A 25,514-nucleotide genomic window follows, 5' to 3' on the forward strand; every position below is an offset into this window, starting at 1 on the left:
GGTTCCCTTCCCGACCCCGTTCCCTTAATTGGGAGGCCCCGCCCCGTGCGCACTGACGTCGAACGCCGCTGTCAGCCGGCGCTAGGGGGGGTCGGTTTGGGGTAGAATGGCCGCTGCCGCCGTCACCCGCGGGACCCCGGGAGGTAAGAGCCAGGGCCTCTCGCCCGCCTCTCCACCCCCGCGCCAGGGGGCGCAGCTCCACGCGGTCTGGGTGTGGAGCACGGCGCCGGGGACCACCGTCCCTCCTCCCCGTTCGCCTCCACCTTGCTGCTTCCGTCCTCCTTCCCCGCGCCAGGGGGCGCCGCTAGGCGCAGGGCCCCATCACAGACTAGAGAGTGCGGGGACTGCCCCCAGACCCCCGCACCCGGCTACCGCACTGCCCCTTGCCCGCCAGGTGTTCATGAACTCTGTTCAGCTGCTTCCCCAGAACATCCGGGTTTCCGGGAGGGACCCTCCCACCTCGAAGATTCTCCCAGGACCCCCGCCCCCTTTGGGGGGGAGCATCCCACCCCCAGCTCCAGGCGTGCCGTAGACCTGAACCACCCTCAGGCCTGCAGTCTCATCTCTCTCTTGCTCTGCACCCTGGCAAACTGCCTAGCCAGGGCTGCGCACCTGCACCCTATCTATGGTGGACTCCTTATCCCAACCCTAGCCTCACTGCACACCACCAATCCTGAATGGGCGTCCACCCCCTCTCCATCCCTGGACACCTGGCAGAACCCGCGCAGAGAGCCTCCTCCAGCTTCCATCTGTTCCCCAAGAGGGCGGAGGCTCAGACTGGAGCCAGAGCAGTAGTAGACGGGATATGGTAGGCTGGAGGTTGGGGAGGTAGGAGTGCTGAGGTGAAGTGAAATGCTAGCTGCAAAGGGGAAGCCGGAATGTCCTACCCGGAAGCTTGGTCCAACATGTCTACTCCAAATTCTCTTAGCTCATGATCAACCTGAGAGAGAGTGAGGTCAGTTATCAGATCTGCCCTTCCCCTTAGAAAAAAAATCAAATAGAGAAGCAACTCAGGGTGTGTCTTCCAAGGCCCAGCTTGTCACCAGGCTCACATCTGCTTTCCTCCAGCGTCGGTCCAGGTTGTCCTGCCGAGCCACCCTCCAAGGGTTAGAGCCCCAGCTCCTACAGCTGGCCCACCCTTAGCCCCAGCCTTGCTCTCCCTTCCCAGATGCACCCTGACTTCTTCTGTTTGGCTTTTCCATGGGGAAAGACCTAATAACTGACCTCACCTACTCTCTCCTTCAGGCTGGCCAGGGCATGGGAGAATCTGGGTTAGACAGCAGAACCCAGCCTGCTGCCCCGGGGGAATGCTCCGACACTGTCAGCCTCCCCCACTCATCCTTTTCTTCCTGATCGCTCTGTTCTGTCTTGTCTCCCCACTCATGTTGGTTCCTGGCACTTACGTCTGGGTTCTCTTTTATCCCTGTTCTCTGTTCTGCTGTCACATTCTTGTCCAACCTTTCCTTTATCCTTCCCAGATATCGGGAGTGAGTTCTATAGCCCCTTACCCTACCTCAGGCTCCTCATCTTGAATTAATGTGGGGGCCTCTTCCATGACCTTGTTCTCTCCTTTCCCAGCACAGACTCCCCCTCCCCCCGGCCCCTCAGGCCGGGGGTGACCTTGCCCCCTGGAACCCTCACCATGAATACCAAGGACACCACTGAGGTTGCTGGTGAGTTCACAAAACAGGTTCCCAGTTTGGGCACAATCATCTGTGTTCTGCTGTTCTTTGCTCTCCACCTCTCTAGTCCTGGTTCTAGTCTCCCCGGTGCTCTTGATTACACTGCCCCTCTCTCCTCCAGATTGCCTCTAACAAAGCCCTCCCTTCTGGTTCCCTCTAGAGAACAGCCACCACCTGAAGATCTTCCTCCCCAAGAAACTGCTTGAGTGTCTTCCTCGATGCCCACTGCTGCCTCCAGAGCGGCTCCGATGGAATACAAATGAGGTTTTCTTAGGGAACATGGGGTTAGGGCAGGAGGGGCAAGGGGGACCTGCCTCTGTCTGTGGACACTCACTACCAAGCACTAGACCAGGTTTTGGGGGTCACAGAATTACAAAGCCTTGGACCTTAGAGGAGTCTATTTCTCTTTGGTATAGTCCATCCATATGAAAACAAAGCTTAGTAGTTCTCCATATTGAGCACCAGGCTGTGCATCTGACCTGTACTATCTCATATATTGTAGATGGTAATGAAGAGGAAAGATATTTGTTTTGTTTCTGGGTGTTAAGCGTTGGGTTTTGGACAGGGTATCATGTAGTCCAGGCTAGCCTCAAACTTGCTATGTAGGCAAGACTGGGTTTGAACTCATTCTTTTTCCTATTCTCTCTCTCTCTCTCTCTCTCTCTCTCTCTCTCTCTCTCTCTCTCCTCTCTCTCTCTCTCTGTTTCTGTCTCTGTCTGTCTGTCTGTCTCTGTCTCTCTCTCTTCCTCTGAGATAGTATCCCATGTAGCCCAGACTGACTTCACACTCACTGTGTAGCCAAGGATGATCTTAAATATCCGATGCTCCTGCCTCTACCTCCTAAGTGCTAGGATTCTAAAGGTGTACCACCAAACCCAGTTAATGTGGTTCTGGGGAATGAACCCAAGGTCTTGCGCATACTAGATGAGCCCTCTACCAACTGAGTCCCAGCCCTGGCTTTGAACTCTTGATTCTCCTGCGTCCATGTCCTTAGTACTAGGATTTCAGGTGTGTGCTACTCTGCCTCACTTTATTTTTTTCTTCCTTAATCAGGGTCTCACCATTTAGCCCAGGCTAACCTCCACTTGTTGGCCTGTGTGGTGGTGGTGGGGTATGGATGTGTATATGTACGTATGTGCAGGTGTGTGTGGTTACACGTGTTTGTGGCGGCTAGAGGTATGTGTAAATGTCTTCCTTAGTCACTCTCCATGCTCTACCTAATTTTTTGAGACGGGGTCTTTCTTTTTGTCTTATTTTGAGACAGGGTCTCTCTGTATACTGTGTGTAGCACTGGCTGTCCTGGAACCCACTCTGTAGACCAGGCTGGCCTCAGACTCACAGAGATCCAGCTGCCTCTGCCTTCCAAGTGCTGGGATTAAAGGTGTGTGCCACCACTGGCCTTTCAATGAGACTGAAGCTCACTGATTGGCTGGACTAGCTGGCCAGCCAGCCCCAGAGCCATCTTGTCTCTTTTTCCCCCGGCATTAGGATTACAGGCATCAGGCATGCACAGCTGTGCTCAGTTTCTTAGGTGGGTGCTGGGGATCTCAATTTATGTCTACACTTGGACAGCAAGCACCTTACTGACCGAATCATTTCTCCAGCCTAAAGTTGGAGAGACAGGGACTCAGTGGCCCGAGCTCCTGACCTTCCTGCCTCAGCCTCCTGAGTGCTGGATACTGAGATTACAGGTGGATACCCACATACCTGTCTCAGAGCCCCTGCTTTTTACCACCTTTTGGAGGGTACAGTTCCTGGGATGTCACTTTCTGTGTTCTGTATATGTATTTGTATTTCCTCGTATGCAGTTAGTGGCTACAATTACTGATTCAGAATTAGAATTGTAACTGGACGGTGGTGGCGCACGCCTTTAATCCCAGCACATGGGAGGCAGAGGCAGGCAGAGCTCTGAGTTCGAGGCCAGCCTGATCTACAGAGCTAGTTTCAGGACAGGTTCCAAAGCTACAGAGAAACCCTGTCTCAAAAAATCAAAAAAAAAAAAAAAAGAAAGAAAGAAAGAAAGAAAAAGAAAGAAAGAAAGAAAGAAAGAAAGAAAGAAAGAAAGAAAAAAGAAAAGGCTTGTCTGCAGAAGGATTACAACACACTTGTGGCCAGCCTGGTCTATATATCAAGTAAAAGACAGGCCAAGGTTATGTAGTGAGACTGTGTACTGTCAATAAAAATGGGTGTGTTTGCTTATAGCTATTGTAGGTGCTACAGAGCCTTCAGGAAGTTCAGAGAAGCAGCAAGTCTTCACAGAGCACCTGGGAAGCACTATGTTACTTGTGATTTCCAGACACAGGCATTCATATGGTACTTTAGGCTTGTAGGGCAACAGCGTGAAGAATGTGATTGTTGGAGGTGTGTTCAAGAAGGAACCAATAAGCCCATCTGGCGGGACTAGTGGGTTGAATTTGAGTAAATAGTAGGAGTAATAGTTTGATACGTTTTCTGAAAGCCTTGGAGTCAGACAGAGAACCTGGGGTCCTTGTCAGTGTCAAGCCATTGACATTTCACAGAAAGGGTCACAGAGAAATACCTAACATGGACAAAGGATAAACTTGAAGCTGGCTCCACTGTATAGGCTCCAGTACGGAGAGAGAGATAAGAGGTTAAGTTGTTTTTATTTTCTCCTCCTGGTACTTGAACCTGGGGCCTTGCACATGCTAAACAAGCACTGTCTTTTTCTGTTACGGAACTATATCCCCAACCTGAAGTTAGGGTAGAACCTGCTGTTCTTTTTTTCTTTCTTTTTTTTTTTTTTTTTTTTTTTTTGGTTTTTCGAGACAGGGTTTCCCTGTAGTTTCTAGAGCCTGTCCTGGAACTAGCTCTTGTAGACCAGGCTGACCTCGAACTCAGAGATCCACCTGCCTCTGCCTCCCAAGTGCTGGGATTAAAGGCGTGCGCCACCACCTCCTGGCTGCTGTTCTTAAGAGGACTGTGAGACCTGGCTGGGCCCAAATACCTACCATGCCTCTGCAGAGGCCCTGAGCCATTGACCAAGGGGGTGACCCAAGTGTTTCCTCTCCTGCAGGAGATCGCATCCTACCTGATCACCTTTGAGAAACATGATGAGTGGCTGTCCTGTGCCCCAAAGACAAGGTGAGAAGCTTCTCCAGTTTGAAAAATAACAGGAATCCTGGGCTGTATTCACAAAACTCAAGCCTCCCCGCCCTCTTCCAGGCCTCAGAATGGCTCCATTATCCTCTACAACCGTAAGAAGGTAAAATACCGGAAGGATGGTTACCTTTGGAAGAAGCGGAAGGACGGGAAGACCACCCGAGAGGACCACATGAAACTCAAGGTCCAGGGCATGGAGGTAAGAGCATCAGACATCCACACATCGCCCTTGCCCACACTCCAGCCTGGCAGGCAGGGTTTGGGGACATTGTCAGCCTCTCCTGCTCAGTCAGCCTTCTCAGTCACTCTGGATCCGCTGACTGATTGCTGAGCTCTCTCTCAGCTTCCCGTTTGCCCTCCACAGCTCAGCCTATGGCACCAATGTTCATACCCTTCACATTCCCTTGCTTGCATTTCCCTCGGGGATCTAAGTAATTATGTTCTAAACACGGTTTCTCTTCCCAAATCATTGTTGTTCTGCACTTTCTCTCTGCCCTTAGATTTCTTTCCCATATCTCAAATTGGGCCCTTTTTTGTAAGATCCCCAGCTCCTCTGTTCTCTTCTCTCTGTCCCTTAACCATGACTTAAGGCCTGCCAGAATTTGGAAGGGGTAGGAAGAAGGTGAGGGTAGGGAGAGGGCTGAAGAGGAACTGGTGGAAAGATTGGGATTCCTGCAAAGGGACTGAACAGAGGAAGAGTTGGGGAGCAGACTAGCCCTCCCCCCACCCCAGCCTGTCTCCTGGCAGTGTCTCTATGGCTGCTACGTTCACTCTTCCATCGTCCCCACATTCCATCGGCGCTGCTACTGGCTGCTCCAGGTAAGAACCAACCGAGAACTCAGGGAGCCAGATTTCTGGCTCTTTGAGGAACATGGGGTCTGAAAAGATGAAGTGGAATAGGTTCTGAATGGGAGAAGAAGAAGCTAGAACATGATAGAAATTGGGGGTGACTAGAATTGGGGGTAATGCTCAGAAGAAAGTGAGGACCAGGAAGCCAAGGCCCTGAATCCTAGGCCCATGGCACATGCCTTTGTGCTCTCAGAACCCTGACATCGTCCTCGTGCACTACCTGAACGTCCCGGCCCTAGAGGACTGTGGGAAGGGCTGTAGCCCCATCTTTTGTTCCATCAGTAGCGACCGGCGGGAGTGGCTGAAGTGGTCACGCGAGGAGCTATTGGGACAGCTAAAGCCCATGTGTAAGGAACAAGCACGGATGGAGCTCTAAGGGAGGGGAGAGTGGAGCTTCCCAAAAGCACTAGAACTCTGTGCACGAGCCCTGTGGGTAACTGTTTTTCTCTGAGCCAGGAGGGAGCGTTCCTGTTTGGAGGCCAGACACTGAGGCTGTGCAGTCTAAGATGTGGAATATGGAGGGGGCGAAAGACAGTTGTGAGCTGTATGTCTGAGCAGCTTTAAGCTCAGCATGCCAGGACTTTAGGGGAGCCATCGAGGTCCTTTGGAAGCCTCACAGTGTCCCCCAAATCTCCTGTAGTTCATGGCATCAAGTGGAGCTGTGGGAATGGGTCAGAGGAATTCTCTGTGGAACAGCTGGTGCAGCAGATCCTGGACACCCACCCAACCAAGCCAGCACCCCGAACCCATGCCTGTCTCTGCAGTGGGGGCCTTGGTAAGTGAAGCCTGACTCTGGAACTGTTTTCCCATTTAGCCACATTGCTTAATAACTGACTTGACGGAATTTGCATACTAATTTGCAAGTCTTTGCATGTTCAGGAAGATGGGCCAGATGAGCAAAGAACTTCCTGTCTGGCAGCACTGGCCCCAGGATGTATGCGCTTTAGTCCCCGCAGTCCATGGCTCTCACGCTTACCCCACACCACCGATCACACTCAGCCTTAGCTTTGATCCTCCTTAGTACCCCTTGGTTCTTTAGTCCTTTTGCTCTGCCTTTACCCTCTGCTCTCAGCTACTGCCTCAAGCCAGGGCTCCTCCCCTACTCTGTTCCTCTAGTCCTGTTTGTTTTGAGGAGAAACTGAAGGGAGGAGGAGACTCACTTCTGATGCCTCCCGGTGGTCATAATCAGTATTACACTGTGGGTTTACTGGTTGGGGGCGGGGCTTCCAGGAAGTGTCTGCTGGAGAAGGATGTATCATCCCTTCTCTTCTTCCTACTCTTTTCCATTCCAGGTTCCGGGAGCCTCACCCACAAATGCAGCAGCACCAAACACCGCATCATCTCTCCCAAAGTGGAGCCCCGAGCTTTGACCCTGGCTTCCATATCGCACTCCCAGCCCCCTGAACCTCCACCACTGATAGCGCCACTTCCTCCAGAGCTTCCCAAGGCACATACCTCCCCATCTTCCTCTTCTTCCTCTTCCTCCTCCTCAGGATTTGCAGAACCCCTAGAAATCAGACCTAGCCCTCCTACCTCTCGAGGGAGTTCGTCAAGAGGAGGCACTGCCATCCTCCTCCTAACAGGACTAGAGCAGCGTGCTGGGGGCCTGACACCCACCAGGCACTTGGCTCCCCAGGCTGAACCTAGACCTTCTGTGAGCGTGGCTATGGTTGTAGGCTCTGAACCTTCTGCCCCACCAGCTCCTCCCAGCCCTGCCTTTGACCCTGATCGTTTCCTCAACAGCCCCCAGAGGGGCCAGACATATGGAGGGGGCCAAGGAGTAAACCCAGACTTCCCTGAGGCAGAGGGCACTCATATTCCCTGTCCTGCCCTGGAACCTGCTGCTGCCCTGGAACCCCAGGCAGCTGCTCGAGGTCTCCCTTCACAGTTGGGAGCAAGTGGGAGAAGAGGAAACCAATTCTTTATCCAAGATGATGATAGTGGGGAGGAACTCAAGGGCCAGGGAACTGTGCCACCTGTACCTTCACCCCCTCCTTCATCCCCATCTTCACCTGCCACCTTGCAGCCATCAGGCAGGGTAACAAGAGGAGAAGCCTTGTTTGGGGGCTCTGGTAGCGCCAGTGAGCTAGAGCCCTTCAGTCTTTCGTCATTCCCAGACCTTATGGGCGAACTCATCAGTGATGAAGCTCCAAGCGTCCCAGCCCCAACCCCCCAGCTCTCTCCTGCTCTTCACACCATCACAGACTTTTCCCCAGAGTGGTCCTACCCAGAGGTGAGTCTTGGGTTTCTCTTCTCCCACTTGTTTTCTGATTTTTCAAAATGAATTTTATTAACTCTTACCCCATGGCCTGTGACCTACTTTCTCAGTTTTCATGGCTTTTGTGTGTTTGTTTTTAATGTTAGGAATCAAATATAGCGTGTTAGGCATATGCTCTGCCTTTAGGTGATCTCCCAAGTCCTTCATCCCCCTGGTTCTACTAACCTTTGCTTTTACATAAACTGTAGCTTTTCTTCTATTTTCATAGTCCTTATCCATGCTCCTCTCCTCCTGTTCCCCTCCAATGTGTTATCGTGTTTTTCAGAGCCCTTCAGGGACCTCATTCTCTTGGTGACCATTTTAAAGTGGAGGGCCATTGGGCCACTAATGACTAATGCTAGAGAAAAAAATGTACACTGAGATATGACTTCAACTTCTGGGCAGCCGGAAGTCTGTGGTCAGCACAGAGAAGTTCCACTTGACTTCAGGAGGGAAGGGAACTGCAGTGGAGTGAAGTAGCCCAGCACACAGCTTTCTGATGAAAGTCGTCTGATCCTCCTGCGGAGGTCCTGACTTGTGTTTCTTATTAAATTCAGGACAGTCCAGTAAAGGGCTCAGAGTGTAGCTCAGTGGTAGAACACTTGCCTAGCGTATACAAGGCCTGGGCTGGATCATCAGCACTGGGGAAAGATGTTTTACTGGGCATGGGTGGTGCACATTAATAGAGACAGAAGCTAGATGATCAGGAATTCAAGGCCATCTTTGGCTACATAGGACATTTGAGGCCAACCTAAGCTACATGAGATCCTTTAAAAAAATAAAAGAAAATAAGTTCTGACAAGATAAATAACCACTTGGCAGGAAGGTGAGTCCTGTTCATCAATGAACCTCTAAACTCTAGCACAGATCCTGCCGTAAAGTGGTAATTTCTAAGGATCTAAATAAATGAGTGACTTCTGTCTGCAGGGTGGGGTCAAGGTGCTCATCACAGGCCCTTGGACGGAGGCCGCGGAGCATTACTCCTGTGTCTTTGACCACATCGCAGTGCCAGCCTCACTTGTCCAGCCTGGTGTCTTACGCTGCTACTGTCCTGGTATGGAGATCGGGAATAATGAGGGAAGGGACTGCCATTATGGACAGTTAAGATGGCTGAGGACCTCCAGGCTTCCGGGAAGCACTGGAAACAAATATATTGATCTGAGGGCACAAAGTCCTCTTCCAGCCCTGAGGCTGAGTGTCCAGTTCCCCCAGCAGACAGAAGAACATGGTCTTAGTGTCCCCAAATCTAGGATACGATCTAAGAAGCCCGTTGTTACCTAACCAATGACCTTAGCTAATTTCATACCTTCCCTGTGATCTTGGTCTCCCACCTCTAAGGTTAAGCATGTGGCCAAAGGGATCTCTAATGTCCATGCTATCTCTGTAGCTTAGTTGGAACCAGGGTCTTCTACACTAATCTAGGGAGAAAGTTCATCAGCCACATGATCCTATTTAATTAAAATTAAATAGAACTTAAAATTCATTTCCTCGGGCACACTGACCGTATTTCAAGTGTTTAACCACCACACATTTTAGGGCTCCCATGCTGAGTAGATATAGAACGTACCCAACACTGTAGAAAGTTCTTGTGGACAGCACTGGTCTAGACTGACTTCCGTATCTTTTGCCACTACCCTTCCCTGCAGCCCAGGACGCAACAGTTGTCCTCCTCAGGGTGCTCCAGCTTGGCAGTGTTGTTGTTTAGGAGTATATTCTCTCCTGGTCTTCACAGCCCCAGTCAACCACGTATGAAGGAAAAAGGGAAGTAAGACCAGAGAAGCCAGGAATTGGGAGAAAAGTCTCAGGCCCTGGTCTTGAGGTTGAGGCCTGGTGATTTTTTCCTCGGGGTGATAGAGACATTGAGACTCTGGATACAGCTCTTACCAGACACTGATGATAAGCAGACAACTTCCCTTTCCTGCATTTCAGCAAGGGTCATGACCTCTGAACTCTGGTCTAAAGAATTGAAGGAATTAACCACCATCATGTTTGCTGAGCAATACCCTTAACTCAGAGTCTACAGCCAATAATTCTCTGGTCCATAGATGTATTAAGCCTCCCCCCACCCCATTAGTGCAAAGGCTACACACTGAAGCTAGGAGTCTCTTGGCCCACAGCAAGGGGACAGGAAAAATATGCACTAATAATTATCACTGGCTCCAATACAGCCAGTCAGCCAGGAACGGAGATCCAGGCAAAGAGCCCTTCTCCCTGACTTACTCTCCCCAGCCCACGAGGTAGGGCTGGTGTCTTTGCAGGTGGCAGGGCGGGAGGGGCCCCTCTCTGCTTCTGTGCTCTTTGAGTATCGAGCCCGCCGATTCCTGTCTCTGCCTTCCACGCAGCTTGACTGGTTGTCACTGGATGGTGAGTACTGAGCCCTGTGACCCAAGGTTTTAGGCATGACATGAGAATAACATGATGCTCTATCTTTCAGGGCACCAGGAAAGCCCACTATTGCTGCCATTTCTACTGGATGTGTGTGTGCGCGTGCATGTGCGTGTATGCATATGCATATGTGTGTGTGTATTAATGTTTTTTAGAGTTTTGCTATGTAACCTTGGTTATCTTAGAACTTCTTTGTAGATCAAGTTGGCCTAAAATTTGCTGCCATTTTCTTGCTCCTGCCTCCCAGAGTGCTGGGATTTATAGGCAGGTGCTACCATGCTCAGCTTTGTTGGTATTTGTTTGTTTCATTTTGTTTCTTTTTTGTTTTTCTGGGGTGGGTTGTTTTTTGTTTGTTTGTTTTTTGAGACAGGGTTTCTCTGTGTAACTCTGGAACGAACTCTGTAGACCAGGCTGGCCTCTAAGTCAGAGATCCGCCTGCCTCTGCCTCCTGAGCACAGGATTAAAGGTGTGCCACCACTGGCTTTTTATTTGTTCTTAAATCTATGTTTGGAGGGGACATTAGTAATTTTTTAAATGTGGTAGCAAACTGTCCTTATTTCTGTGAATTTTGAAACTAACTTTTTTTAAAAAATTTGTACGGGTGTTTTAAAGTGTCTGTGTACCCACAGAAGCCAGAAGAGGGTATCAATCATCTGGGACTAGAGTTACACCATTGTAAACTGCCTTGTAGGTGCTGGGAATCAAACAGGGTCCTCTGGAAGAGTAGCCATGGTACTTAAGATGGCCTTGAGTCATCTCTCCAGCCCCATTGTTTTGTTTTTTGGCAGGGTCTCATGTAGTCTAGCCAGCCTCAGACGCATTTTATACTCTTGAATTCCTGGATCCTTCTGCATTTACCGCCCAAGTATTGGGATTATAGTCTTGCAGTACCACTCTCAGTTTAAAATTGTTACTGTTAAATAAATACAAATTTGAGCCAGGAGAAGTTGTGTATACTTGTAATTCTAGCTACTCTGGAGGTTGAAGTAAGAGGATCTCAAGTTTGAGGCCTCCCAGGCTAAAGAGATGGTTCAGTATTTAAGAGCACTAGGTACTCTTGCAGAGGACCCAAGTTTGATTCCCAGCACCCACACGGTGGTTCACAATCACCTGTAACTCCAATTCTAGGGGATCAGATGCCCTCTTCTGGCCTCTCTGGGCATCAGGCACACAAGTGGTGCACAGATACACATGCAGGCAAAACACTCATACACATAAAATAAAAAATTAAAAGGAAAAAGTATAGGTCATTTATTTTTATGTTTTTCTTTTGGATGGTAAAGTTGTATTCATTATAGGACTATTGGAAATTACAGAAAATCCATACAGAAAATGGGAAACGTGTGATACTGTCGGCAGAGTTATTACTAACGTGTCCTCTCTTGCCCACACAGGCGTGCACAGACATGTGCTTTGTGTGTTTTAGTTGGTCCCATTTCTGCTCCTTCACTTGTTTTCCTTTCTGGGGACTCTGAGAATTATCTGACCCTCTGCTTTCTCAAGGTTTGCTCTTTCTCTGTTGCTTCCTGGTTCTTCTCAGTTCTCCTGCCATCCCTCCTTCTCTCCGAGGAGGCTTTCGTTTCTACTCTTGCCTCACTCTTGGGGGCGGGTCACATTTGTTGGACAGCCTGAGTAGATGTGTCAGGTGTAAGTGGATGTTTGTGGTGTTTGTTTCCTAGCTTTGGGCCTTAGTAGCATCCTCAGCTTTGATCTGTGCTGTTCTGGCTGGTCATCACTTTACTTTTACCCTTTTCTAATCTGTGTGTCTTCTCTCTGCCGGGTCTCCTTTCTACCCACTTTTCCTTGAACTATATCTGGTCTTGCCTATTTTCTTTCCTAATTGCTTGGTTGGGACTTTCTGGATCTGTTCCCCTCTCTGTCCTGTCTGAGCTTCTGCTCATCATTCCCTTCTATCGTGGCACTGTAGAACATCCCTGTCCTCATTCTTTTTCTGTGCTTGTTTTCTCTAGGCTCTAGTCCCCTCTCACTTCCTTTCCTTGTCCTTATTTGATCTCAAAAGGGAACAGATACAGCATGTGTTTGTGTGTGCATAAATTTGTGTGTGTGTGTGTGTGTGTGTGTGTGTGTGTGAATTTGTGCATGGAGTTGGGAGGAGGAAGAATGAACATGGCTACCCATCTCTGTCACCGTCTCTCCCCAACCATCCTTTGTGCAAAGCTGCAGAGGATCTGCTGGAGTAGGTGGTGCCTTTGAAGCTCTAGTCTTTAAGTTCTTTGGGGCTTAGCCTAGAAGGGGGATCTTGGAATACGTCAGCCCATCATGGGGGACAAAGGTAGTATTAGGAACAAGAACTTAGGGTACATTCTGTTTAGGAAAAGGTTGGAGGAGGACATGCCAATATGTAGCTTAGTTAGCTGAGGACCAGATGGGTACTGGAGAATTTCTGATGCCTCTGTCTTGGAGGAAACAGCCTTGGTTCTTTTTTTCGTTGTTTTTTTGAGACAGGGTCTCTCTGTAGCTTTGAAGCCTGTCCTGGAACTAGCTCTTGTAGACCAAACTGGCCTCGAACTCACAGAGATCTGCCTGCCTCTGCCTCCTGAGTGCTGGGATTAAAGGAATGCACCACCATAGCCCGGCCAGCCTTGGTTCTTTTTTTTTTTTTTTAATTTTTATTTTTTTATATTAAAATATCTGCTTTTTTATTTTTAAATATTTATTTATTTATTATGTATACAATATTCTGTCTGTGTGTATGTCTGCAGGCCAGAAGAGGGTACCAGACCCCATTACAGATGGTTGTGAGCCACCATGTGGTTGCTGGGAATTGAACTCAAGACCTTTGGAAGAGCAGGCAATGCTCTTAACCTCTGAGCCGTCTCTCCATCCCTTGGTTCTTAATCTTGGTTCTAGTCTATGCAAAAGATTAATAGCCCTAGTTCAAGAGCTGAGCCTTCCTGGTTAGTTCTGTGTAGATGAGTGGGTAAGGAGGATGTTGTATAGGGGAAGAAAAAACTATCATCCCATTCTTCATCCCCCAGACCTTGGGTACAACCAAGTAATGTTGCTAGCACCACTTAGATCCTGTCTACTCAGCCTCCCATGCCCACCCCACAGATAGCCAGTTCCGGATGTCCATCCTGGAGCGGCTGGAGCAAATGGAGAAGCGGATGGCAGAGATTGCAGCAGCTGGGCAGGCACCTGGCCAGGGTCCAGAGGCTCCTCCAATTCAGGTACTTCTACAACAAAGACCACAGTCTATAGTGGGGGCATAGGATCTCCATAAGGAGAGTGGTTCTAGCATGTAACATCCCTCACTCACCTTTCCCCAGCTTCATCAGCCAGTACGCTTCCCTCTCAGCATGACAGGCTTTGGACTATTTCTGATCTTGAGGGTGGAGGAGGAATTAGGAATGTTGGGCCCAAGAGCTCTGTGGGTTCTGACTCTCTGAGGAAAAAGGGCTGGGGGCTTCAAGAAGATGCTGGTTCATGCGGGAGAAAAGCATACACGAACATAGTGGCACCAGTCAGTACTAGTGTGAAGCCCAGTGTGGGCAACGGTGTGCAAGGGACTCAAACTAGGAGAACCAGTGAGCTATCAGTGGTAGTGGGAACCTGGAGTGGGAAAGGGGTGTATGTGTGTGTGTGTGTGTATGAGAGAGAGAGAGAGAGAGAGAGAGAGAGAGCGCTAAAAGCTGAAGCAGGTAAGATAACCTGCAGGACCAAAAGTCCAAATCTCTGCATACGGGTGTGTGTACTGCAGGATGAAGGCCAGGGCCCTGGTTTCGAGGCACGTGTGGTGGTCTTGGTAGAGAGCATGATCCCCCGGTCCACTTGGAGAGGTCCTGAACGTCTGATCCACGGAAGCCCCTTCCGGGGCATGAGCCTTTTGCATCTGGCTGCTGCCCAGGGCTATGCTCGACTCATTGAGACTCTGAGCCAGTGGCGGTGAGCATCATTGAGACTAAAGCCCCAGGGGGTAAGAACTTGGATCCCTGCCTGGAAGGACCAGGGTCACTATGGGAAGGTGTGCTCCCAGAAGATTGGTTTTTGGAGGATTCTTAATATCCTGACCTAAGACTGACTTCTTGACCAACTTAAAGTCACTTCTAGTCCTTCTGCTTCTGATGTTCCTACTTTGTCCCATTCCCCACCCCCCTGACTGGGCTTTGTTGTTGATCCTAACCTCTAGGAGTGTGGAGACTGGAAGCTTGGACTTAGAGCAAGAGGTTGACCCACTCAACGTGGACCATTTCTCTTGCACCCCTCTGGTGAGGATGCTGTTTCTAAGTTCCCTCAGGGCAATAAGCAGAGGGAATGGGTGCAGGTCTTTAATCCCGTCAGAGTTCAAGGCTACCCTGGTCTACAGAGGGAGTTCCAGGAGTGATCCTTTGAGAAGTGCAGGGAAATCCACAGTGGGCCAGGGCCTGAGAACTGGCTGGAGAAGGACAGACCTCACTCCACTTTCTCTCGTAGATGTGGGCTTGTGCACTGGGACACTTAGAAGCTGCTGTGCTCCTTTTCTGTTGGAATCGACAAGCACTGAGCATTCCTGACTCCCTGGGCCGTCTGCCCCTATCTGTGGCTCATTCTCGGGGTCATGTGCGCCTTGCCCGCTGCCTTGAGGAACTGCAGAGACAGGAGCCTTCAGTTGAGCACCCACTTGCTCTCTCTCCACCTTCCTCCAGCCCAGACACTGGTGAGAGCTGGCCAAAAAATGTTCAGGGCAAAGCAAAGGGTGGGAGACAGTGAGAGACAGGAATGGGAGATAATGGGACCAAGAAGAGGCAGGGGAGGGGCTGGAGGGTTGCTTTTCCAGAGGACTTGGGTTCTGTTCCCAGCACCCACATAGTAGCTCACAACAGACATATATTTGGGGGAAAAAATTCACACACATAAAATAAAAATAAGTATATATAAAAAAAGACAGAAAACTGAAATGAGCTGAGGTAAGAGACTCAGGGTAGCCTGCAGGTCCCGCTGTCCTTACCCATTCTGCTCTCCACTCAGGTCTGAGCAGCGTCTCTTCACCCTCGGAGCTGTCAGATGGCACCTTCTCTGTCACATCAGCCTATTCAAGTGCCCCAGATGGTAGTCCTCCCCCTGCTCCTCTGCTGGCTTCTGAAATTACCATGGAGATGATTCCAGGCCAGCTTTCTTCCGGCGCCCCCGAGACACCCTTACTCTTTATGGACTACGAAGCCACTAACTCTAAAGAGTCTGTTCCCTCCCTTTCTGGGCTTGCAGTAGCCCAGAAGGATGGGGCTCCTCCAGAGGATGCTGACAGCCCACCAGCTGTGGATGTGATCCCGGTACTATTTATGTTGGTGGATTAGATTCATAAAGGCTAGGAACAGAATGAGGTGCAGAGGTGGGGTGACAGAGTTCCATGAAGCAGATCAGCCTGGCTTCAGTTTCAGAAGAAAAAACATTTACTGTTTGGGTGTGGACACAGGACCCCTTGGCTTAGTTCCTTCCAGACTTTATGATTCAGCAGTCACGAGGTAGGAGAAGAATCCTGGGGAGTATCTTCACTTAGAACTGAACCATTGCAATCACCTGTCAACCCATGAAAGGAAAGGTTCCTTTTGTTTTTTGTGTTTTTTTTTCCCAAGACAGGGTCTCGCTATGTCACTCTGGAGTCCTGGAACTCACTCTGTAGACCAGGCTGGCCTTAAACTCAGAGATTTGCCTGCCTCCGCCTCTCTAGTGTTGGGAATAAAGGTGTGGGCCACTTGCTGGGAAGTGCACCTTCAAGTTAAGTCTAGGACCTGTGCACATACTCGCTTTAGAAAAGCTGAGTATAATTAGGAAACAAGAACTCCATCTCAGGAGGCAGGGACAGGAGGATCTCTGTGAGGTCCAGGCCAGCCTGGTCTATAAAGTGAGTTCCAGTACTGCCAGTTACATAGTGAGACAATGTCTCAAAACAACAACAAACCCAAACCTCCAAAGCCAGCATAATGGAGGATGGCCAGTAGTATGCCATTTGCCTCGCAACTAGCTACTCACCAGAGTGTTGTTAAACCCTAGGCTGGTTCTTGGAGACCTGAAGCAAGATAGGCTTGGGCTACCCCTGTGGAGATCTACGGTGCTCAGGTCGCATGGAGCAGATCCAAGAGAGACAGTGGGCAAAGCGGAAGGATGCTAAGATCTTCATCCTTCGCTTTTTGTGTTCTCCACAACTTAACAGCATGAAGGGCTGTGTCCCTCAGAGGGAATCAATCAGAATGAATGAATGAATGAGCTGTGTTAGTTCAGAATTAGCGAGCAGAAAAGCAGTTCCTGGGGCCTGTGCTGGTGGCATCTCGAAAGATGAGGGAGTGGGGTTTAAGGCTACAGCTTAGGCTGTGCTGGACCATCAATAGTTAAGTTCACCCGTCTCCCTTCATCCAGGTGGACATGATCTCACTAGCCAAGCAGATCATCGAAGCCACACCAGAGCGGATTAAACGAGAGGACTTCTCAGGATTCCCTGAAGCTGGAGCCTCACCAAGGGAGCAGACAGGCACTGTGGGGCTCAGTGAGACCATGTCCTGGCTAGCCAGTTACCTGGAGAATGTGGACCATTTCCCCAGCTCAGCTCCTACTAGGTGACCAGCTCAGAACAAAGCCTTCAGATTCTTTTTCAGAGAAAGATGGGCGGGAGGAAGCAGCCAAAGCACCATTCTGGCTGAGGCCCTGGGTGCTCAAGAAGAGACCAGAGCTCATTGATGAACTCTGGAGCCACTCTTTTTCAGACTTTATTGCTGAAGATTGTCCCCAGTAGCCACCTCTAGCCGGGATAAAGGGATTTAAGATGCTCCATGATAGCCTTTCTCTCCCCACAGTGAACTGCCCTTGGAGCGAGGTCGCCTAGCTATCCCTCCAGCACCTTCCTGGGCAGAGTTCCTCTCTGCGTCTACCAGTGGCAAGATGGAAAGTGACTTTGCCCTGCTGACACTCTCAGATCATGAGCAGCGGGAACTGTACGAGGCGGCACGCGTCATCCAGACAGCCTTCCGAAAGTACAAGGTCAGAGAGCCCAGGGTCTCAGGGTCTCCCAGTGCTTCTGCAGAAAGAGCACTCATTCAGAGGCCTTAAATGGGACTAAGAAAGAGCCCAGGGGAGCCAGTACTTGCCACCAAGTCTGACAACTTTAATTTTGTCCTTGGAATTCATAGTGGAAGAGAGCTGACTCCCTCAAGTTGTCCTCTGATGTCCACACACAGGCATGCCCATACACACACACACAAATAAATAAATGTGAAAAAAAAAAACATTTTTTAAGGAGGGGACTTCAGGAGGAAGGAGTAGGTCCAGAGTCCACGAGGTAGGCAGTGAAATATTGAGATTTGGCCTCATTTTCTTTCCTTAGGGCCGGAGGTTGAAGGAGCAGCAGGAGGTGGCCGCAGCTGTGATTCAACGTTGTTATCGGAAGTACAAGCAGGTTAGAGCCTTTTCTCAAAGGTATACCAACACACATCCACCCCATCTAACAAGTCCCTGGGCTGAGAGCCCTAACTTCCCTCTCTCTCCCCACAAGCTGACCTGGATTGCCCTTAAGGTATTAGGCGTGAGCTCTGGGCGTGAGTGTGGGTTAGAGAAAGGGATGTGCATCAACCTGACTTAAGGGTGACCTTCAGGGCTTTGGATTTCTGCCCCTCCATTTCAGCTCCTGTCCCCTCTCTCCTTCCCTGCAGTTTGCACTCTATAAGAAGATGACTCAGGCGGCCATCCTGATTCAGAGCAAGTTCCGAAGCTACTATGAACAGAAGCGGTTTCAGCAGAGCCGCAGAGCGGCTGTACTTATCCAACAGCACTACCGCTCCTACCGCCGCAGGCCAGGGCCTGCTCACCGGCCCTCAGGCCCCCTGCCGGCCCGAAACAAGTAGGAACCGCCCCCGCCCCTCCAACAGACCCCCTGCTTTCCTCTTTGATAATGCCCACTCACTCTTTCCTTCCTCCCTGCCTGCTTTTGCCTACTATGGACTTAAAATGGGGGGCTGGGAGGCCTGAGTTCTATGAGGTCTCTCTCTCTCTTCCACCAGGGGCTCCTTTCTTACCAAGAAGCAGGACCAGGCAGCCCGGAAGATAATGAGGTTCCTGCGGCGCTGCCGACACAGGTTCTAATCCCTTACCTCACTGGATCTCTGCCCTGCCACCTTTCCTTATCCAGCACTCTCCTCTGACTCCTCTCTGTCTCTCCGCAGGATGAGGGAATTGAAGCAGAACCAGGAGCTGGAAGGGCTGCCCCAGCCAGGACTGGCCACCTGACCTCTCCACCGCCTTTCTCCACACCCTGGGGGCCCCTGGTAGTCTTAACAAGGAGAAGGCTTTCGGGATAAGGGGAGCCCCCTGTCGGCAGCTTTTTCTCCTTCACCTTTTTGGGAGCCCTTTGTAGAACCCCCGCCCCTTTCCCCAGCCTTAGACCCACACTTCTCCCTTCTCGGTCTCTGGCTCCAGAAGACCCGTGCCCCACATATCTGCATCTTCAGCTGTGACCTACGGAGCCCTGCCTGCACCTTCTCCATAACCCCGCTCCTGCCTGCACCTGACTCGGACCTTCCTGACTTGCCTTATTTATTTGTTCGACGAGTCTATGATGAATGTATCCGCCTCGTCCCCACCACTGCCTTCGCTGCGCGCGCCCTCCTGTTTCAGGGGTGACTGCCCCACCCTGACTCCGCATGTTTGCGTCTGTTTCCTCCTTTCCTGGCCCTGTCTTCCCCATCACCCTGACTCTGGCCACCCACCTCGGGTTCCAAAGAGGAGGGGGTGTACATAGGATCGCGAGGCGGAGTCCCGCTCCCACGGGGAGGGGTTGTACATACTGTAACATACAGAGTATAGTGAAGAATCTATTTAAGGCGCTGCGCGGCCGGGCGTCTGGTTCCCTGGCGCGGCGGGGGCCCACGGCTGGCTCCACGAGCACTTTCTATTTGTGCATGGGCTTGGTTTATACGAACTGCCATTAAACATCTCTGCACCAGCTAGCCTCCGGCCTATGTATGCTGGGGGCGGGGCGGGAAGATCGCCACGCAAGTCGGTCGGCCGGCCTGGGCTCGGCAGCCTGGAGCGGGGCGGGGCAGCGTGGTTTTTCCGCTTCCGACGTGTTTCCGGCCTTAAAGGCATTTCGCCCTTCCCTTTAAGACGCACCGCCCCCTCTCAGTTATTCCCAAGATGGCGGACCTACTGGGCTCCATCCTGAGCTCCATGGAGAAGCCACCCAGCGTCGGTGACCAGGAGAGTCGGCGCAAGGCCCGAGGTGAGGCTCCCAAATCCACAACCGCGTATCTGCGCCCTGTTCTTGGGACCACACTCTTCCCTCCTTGAACAGTGCCTCCTCCTGCCCTAAAAGACCCTCACAGGCTACTTTTGAGACCCTCAGAGTCCCTAAAAGGCCTGCCGGCCCGCCCGCTGCTCTTTGCAGACAATGATTGGCTACCTCAGCCTGTCTCCTGCCTCTTGACGCTCCTTCCCATCCTGGCCTTCTGCAGTCCTTGTTTGCGATTGGCCAACGGGCCCGCCTGTCTGCTGTTGGCGAGCTCTGATTAGTAGGATGCCTTTCTTCCGATTGGAGGACGTCGTTTCCACCGCTGCGGGCCCGCGTACCTCCAGTTCTATTACGATTAGGTTTCGGGCACGCCCATCCACAATCTGTTTCCCCTCTATTGGCTAGCTCAACTTGAAGCGCTACCTCGAAGTGTTTCTCCTTCCTTCTGACCTGCCTCAACCACAGCGCCTCCCATTGGTTAACTGGAGCCTCCTTTCTTTATGCCCCTCCTCCTTGAGTTAACCCAGTCCCTCATACTCGAACACCCCTTTCCCAACTCTATCCTTAAATTCCTGTGCTGCCCAGCCGGATCGTAATGTTGATTGGAGGGATGAGAATGGCCTGCAGGTTCCGATTCGCCCGTGGCCCCCCTGTGCTGAGTAGCTAACCAGAAAGCTTTCTGGAGTTTGGTAGCCAGGGTAGGGCGCGGCCTGAAGAGGCCTACTCAGTGTTGGCTCACGCTCTGGCGTTTGAAGGACCCTAGAGGAAGGACAGCCAGGGTGCACCCAGTTCCCAACAATGTGGACCCTGACCATGGACAAATCTCATACCTGGTACCTGCTTCCCATCTGCCCAAAGGAGGCAGGACAGGCAGGATGCCTTCAAAATGTTCAAGGACCGTTAAATATCTGTAGTCCCTTATTTATAAAACTTGTGGAGCCCAAGAAACCCATCAGGGAGGTTACAGATCGTGTCTGAGATGTTTATGAATGATTGTAAAGAACCTTAATAACCAGTTAATTGCTTTGGGAGAAATATATAGGTAAGAGAGATTAACTGGGGGTCTCCCATACTTGTCTGAAGTGAGCTGAGCACCAAATAGGTAATTCAGTAGAGAATGAAGTCTGTTCATTCATCTTTAGGAAAGCGGAGCTTAATAGGAAACAGTTGGAATCACTTAGGTTCAGATGACTGACAGGAGAACTCCCACCAGCTGACAGAATAGGGGGCTTCAGCCACTTGCCTGGTCTCGGCTTACTAAGTAGCTGAATTTGGAACCCTGTTGTGACTTTTTAGTCACATTTTTAGCCCATGTTCTTGAGCATACTCTTGATCCATCTCCCAAGATGCAAAAAAGCCTGGGAAACCAACTAGAAAACAATGGATGGTGAAGATAGTGAAGTCAGAGGTGAGAGCCTCCGGTCTGTCAGGCCCTGGACAGGAGGGGAACAGGGGCCCTGCCCTCCAGCAGCTTAGAGCCTGGAAGGAGAGATGAGGGGAAAAACAGAACAAACCCCGTGTCTTTATCAGTGAATGTGCTTGGAGCCTACAGGGAGAAGTCTTGACTCCTGGAGACAGGTCAGTGTTCGCAAGAGGAGGAAAAGCATGCCAGCTAGAAGGGACGACATGTGCAAAGGCATGACGTGACTAGGAAGTAGGAAGAGGTTCAGTGCCCCTTTGGGGACTCCGGCCCTGCGCAAGAAGTAAACCTAAGGTTTTGGAAATGCCAAAAGAAAGGAGGTGGGTCATTTCAGGCCAGGGAGCAGACAGAAGAGGCATGCCGAATCACAAGAGGCAGCAAACTCATCCTGGAAGAAGGATGATAAGGAAGAGGCAGGATAAGGGACCAGGTTAAAAGTGGTCTGAGGGCTGGGAATGTTGTTCAGTCAGTGCTATAACACTTGCTTAGCATGTGCAAGGCCTGAGCTGCACGCCTCACCAGCATGTCAGTCAGTCCCTAGGCTAATGTGGTGGGTCTGCAGATTTGAGGCCAGCCTGGGCTGTAGAGTTAGATCCAGTCTCAGAGTTGTGCCTGGGGAGAGAAGGCAGGCAGCCAGGTGGCCAGGCGCTGCTGTCGGGGCTGTAGCTCAGTGGCAGAGCTCATCTTTAGGTTTAAGGCCCTGAGCTCAATCTCCCGCAATCCCCCTTGAAAAGTCATGTGTGTGCAGTAAGGGCAGAGGGGTGATCTGGTATAAAGGCTGGATCTGAGGAAGGTAGGAGCATTCAGTAAGAGAGAAGAGTTTATTTAACTAACTTTGGACACCTATACCCCCCCAAAGTAAAGGGTGATGTTAGCTTGGCGGTGGTGGTGCATGCCGTCACGCGGGAGGCAGAGGCAGGTGGATCTCTGTGAGTTCGAGGCCAGCCTGGTCTACAAGAGCTAGTTCCAGGACAGGCTCCAAAGCCACAGAGAAACCCTGTCTCGAAAAACAAAAAAAGGGTGATGTCTTAGGGTTCCTGTTGCTGTGATAAAACATCATGACTGAAAGTACTTAATGGACATTATAGCCCAAAGTTCTAAATTTCTTCTACAGTCCCTCCATACCTCACACCCCTCAAAAAAAAAAAAAACCCAAAAAACCATAGCCAGGCCGGTTACACCAGTAGTCTACTCTCTGATGCCAGTTTCTGTCTCTGTTAAGAGGGTTTTGTTTTTGTTTTTGTTTTCGGTTTTTCGAGGCAGGATTTCTCTGTAGCTCTGGAGCCTATCTTGGAACTCACTCTGTAGACCAGGATAGCCTCGAACTCACAGAGATCCGCCTGCCTCTTCCTTCCGAGTGCTGGGATTAAAGGCCTGCGCCACCACTGCCCAGCTACAGGCCAATTTTATGGAGGCATGTTCTCAATTATGGTTCCTTTCTCTTAGATAACTCTACCTTGTTACAAGTTGACAAAGAAACAAAACAAAAACAGGACAGGTAAGAAGGGCATCAGATTGGCCCTTTCAGCATCATCCAGGCCCTAGAAGTGTTTGAAGGGCACTGTAGAATATAGGAATTTTGCCCAGCGGTGGTGGCACATACCTTTAAACCTGGCGCTTGGGAGGCAGAGGCAGGCTGATCTGTGAGTTAAGGCTAGTCTGGTTTACATAGAGAGAAATTCTGTCTCTACAATTTGTCTAATACGTATGAAGTTAAAAGCTGGTTGTGGGAGTGCATGCCTTTAATCTCAGCACTCCAGAGGCAGAAGCAAGCAGATGTCTCTGATTTTAAGGCTAGCCTGAAACATAGTGAGATCTAGGCCAGCCAGGGCTACATAGTGAAATGTCTCCAAAATAATAATTGTACATAGAGATAGAAAGTTAAATAATTCCCCTTGCCTGTAGATAATGAGTTGAGAAACCTGACACTGGTGTCGTTCTTGTTCCTCAGGCACCTTATAGTTCTTTCGTACTCTGGGCATTTAGTGACTGCTAATTGGCTTTCTTGTGGGGTTGGTAAGTGAAGGGTGTGTATGATTCCAGTCTTTGTGGCTCCTACCACACAAGCCCTGGAAGGGGAAAATTGTTGCAGCCATCTTGGTACTCTGGGTTAGCACCGTGTCAGGTGTGTGGTGGCTGCACCATCAGAGAATAGTTGGTGAATCGGTGGTATCTGCTGTCCGAGCACACTTTCCAGTGGTTAGCAGGCGCTCTTGGAAGCCTGACCACCACTACCCATCCTTCAGCCTTATCCTCATGTTGCCGTTTCTCACCCTAGAGCAGGCTGCCCGCCTGAAGAAGCTACAAGAGCAAGACAAACAACAAAAAGTGGAGTTTCGTAAAAGGGTGAGAGCAACTGGAGAGCTCAAAGGCAGCTTCTGGAAGGACTTGCAGTAAGAGTCGGAAGACTGAGGACGTGGTTTTACTGACAGTGCTCCAGACAGCCAGTGGCTCGGGACGTGGGAGCAGCGGGAGGTTTAAAAAGACCGTCGGCCCAGGGAAGTTTTGGGTGGAGCTGTCATCTCATGTCCCCCTCCTTTTGTTTTTCCTAAGATGGAGAAAGAGGTGTCTGATTTTATCCAGGACAGTGGACAGGTCAAGAAGAAGTTTCAGCCTATGAACAAGATAGAGAGGAGCATACTGTGAGTGTCTCTCAGCCTGGGGAGGCAAGAAATGGGCAGTGGAGGGACATGGAGGAGCCAGTGGGGACAGGGCCCCTCATGGCTCACCACAGTCGTGTGCCTTCTCTTCTCAGACATGATGTGGTAGAAGTGGCAGGCCTCACATCCTTCTCCTTTGGAGAAGACGATGACTGTCGCTATGTTATGATCTTCAAAAAGGTAAAAAGCCTGGGTTCCTGCCATTCCTCTTAGCCTCTCCCCGCTACCTGAGGGAGGAGAGGAATGAGATCACACATATCCTTGGACCTCTGGTTCTGCCTTTCCCTTCATCCCCAGGAGTTTGCACCCTCAGATGAAGAGCTGGACTCCTACCGTCATGGAGAAGAATGGGACCCCCAGAAGGCCGAGGAGAAACGGAAGCTAAAGGTGAGCTATGCCCTGGAACCTATAACTGTCATCCGAAAGAGGCCAGCTGGGGTCAGATCCTTGAGCGCAGGTGCCCCATCTCTGTGCCCTTAGGAGCTGGCTCAGAAACAGGAGGAGGAGGCAGCCCAGCAGGGACCTGTGGTGGTGAGCCCTGCTAGCGACTACAAGGACAAGTATAGCCACCTTATTGGCAAAGGAGCAGCCAAAGACGCAGCCCACATGCTACAGGCCAACAAGACCTATGGCTGTGGTGAGCCGTGGTGGGAGCTAGGGAGGCATGAGGAGAGCATGGCTGGGGGAGGGGAGCAGAGACTGAGGTCTTGCCCACTCTCCCCTCTGCTGCCAGTGCCTGTGGCCAACAAGCGGGACACACGCTCCATAGAAGAGGCCATGAATGAGATCCGAGCCAAGAAACGTCTGCGGCAGAGTGGGGAAGAGTTGCCACCTACCTCCTAGGCATCGCACCCAACTCCCTTTGACCTCCAGCAAGGCAGGGGCATGGAAGAACAAGACTGCTGCTATCAGGACCCATCCTGGAGCCCCACTTCAAACTATGAGGTTCTACCAACTGTCACTCAGGCTGGAGGAGAAGCAGGTGTCTATCACTGCTGCAACTTGGATGTATGGATGGTGCGTGCGTGCGTGCGTGCGTGTGTGTGTGTGTGTGTGTGTGTGTGTGAAGAGTACAAATGTGTGGGTGGGTATTTAATCTGTATTATTCTCTATTATCCTTGGAACTTTCTTCCCCGTGGGGCTGGGGTTACTTTACATTGAATAAACACTGTTTGACCCAATGTTCTGATTTATACATAGAAATCTGGATACTAGGTCCATAGGCAGAGAAGAGAGTAATTTTAGATCGAACAGTATAAAGTTGCTGTTTATATAAGCTAAAGATAGCCAATTATTAGCACTGTTATTGTGACTTCCATGTTTATTTTTACATATTTTGTGGTGCTAGAATCAGGGCCTTGTGAATACTGGGCAAGCATTCTTATCACTAAGCTGGGGTGGAATTTTTTTTTTTTTTTGAGGTTGAATATTTATTCAGGGGGGTTATGAAGGGGGAAGGGAGGGGAGAAGAGAGGGGGAAGGGGGAAGCAGAGAAGTGGGGAGAGAGGCAGAAGCGAAGCTGCCTCTCCGAGAGGAAGATGGAAAAGAGAGCTGGAATTTTTTTTTTTTTTTTTTAAATTTAGTGTATGAGTGTTTTACCCACATGTAAAGATGTGCACCGTGTGCGTGCCTGTGGTGGTCAGAAGAGGGCATAGGAGCCCCTGGAACTGGAATTACTGATAGTTGTGAGCCACCAGGTCAGTGCTGGGAACTGAACCCTGGTGCTTATAAGAGCAAAAGTGCCCTTAACCACTGAGCCATCTCTCCAACCCCCTCAGCTTGGGATTTTGAGACAAGATCTTACTACATAGTCCAAGCTGCCTTGAAATTTGTTATCCCAGCTCTGTCTCCCAAGGCCTGAGATTACAGAGTGAGCCACCACACCCAGCTAAGATACAGTATTTTAAGGCTGAAGCCAGATGCCCTG

General features: G+C 50.5%; 2 protein-coding genes across 6 annotated transcripts; both read left to right on the forward strand.

Moving 5' to 3' along the window:
• Positions 1 to 69: 69 nt before the first annotated feature.
• Positions 70 to 19,222, forward strand: Camta2 (calmodulin binding transcription activator 2). Of its 5 annotated transcripts, XM_038324836.1 has the most exons (23): positions 70 to 143; positions 1,579 to 1,673; positions 1,843 to 1,946; positions 4,717 to 4,784; positions 4,866 to 5,001; positions 5,535 to 5,621; positions 5,845 to 5,998; positions 6,292 to 6,426; positions 6,944 to 7,884; positions 8,836 to 8,962; positions 10,138 to 10,272; positions 13,369 to 13,484; positions 14,015 to 14,199; positions 14,444 to 14,522; positions 14,728 to 14,950; positions 15,262 to 15,563; positions 16,648 to 16,844; positions 17,082 to 17,265; positions 17,609 to 17,680; positions 17,934 to 18,121; positions 18,282 to 18,356; positions 18,444 to 18,545; positions 18,697 to 19,222. In XM_038324836.1, exons 2-22 carry the CDS (start codon positions 1,643 to 1,645, stop codon positions 18,505 to 18,507), a joined length of 3,603 nt encoding a protein of 1,200 aa, XP_038180764.1. In that variant the 5' UTR covers positions 70 to 143; positions 1,579 to 1,642; the 3' UTR covers positions 18,508 to 18,545; positions 18,697 to 19,222. The 5 variants fall into 5 exon arrangements, with proteins under 5 accessions (XP_038180764.1, XP_038180763.1, XP_038180765.1 ...); XM_038324835.1 differs by having other exon boundaries at positions 18,444 to 19,222; XM_038324837.1 differs by having other exon boundaries at positions 5,550 to 5,621; positions 18,444 to 19,222.
• Positions 19,223 to 19,283: 61 nt separating this feature from the next.
• Spag7 (sperm associated antigen 7) lies at positions 19,284 to 24,667 on the forward strand. The gene is made up of 7 exons (XM_038324855.1): positions 19,284 to 19,498; positions 23,206 to 23,273; positions 23,481 to 23,569; positions 23,683 to 23,767; positions 23,885 to 23,974; positions 24,068 to 24,224; positions 24,321 to 24,667. The coding sequence occupies exons 1-7, from the start codon at positions 19,414 to 19,416 to the stop codon at positions 24,428 to 24,430; spliced, it is 684 nt and encodes a 227-aa protein (XP_038180783.1). The 5' UTR covers positions 19,284 to 19,413; the 3' UTR covers positions 24,431 to 24,667.
• The last annotated feature ends 847 nt before the right edge of the window (positions 24,668 to 25,514 follow it).

Source organism: Arvicola amphibius, chromosome 4 (genome assembly GCF_903992535.2).
Source record: "Arvicola amphibius chromosome 4, mArvAmp1.2, whole genome shotgun sequence".
NCBI classification, from domain to species: Eukaryota; Metazoa; Chordata; class Mammalia; order Rodentia; family Cricetidae; genus Arvicola; species Arvicola amphibius.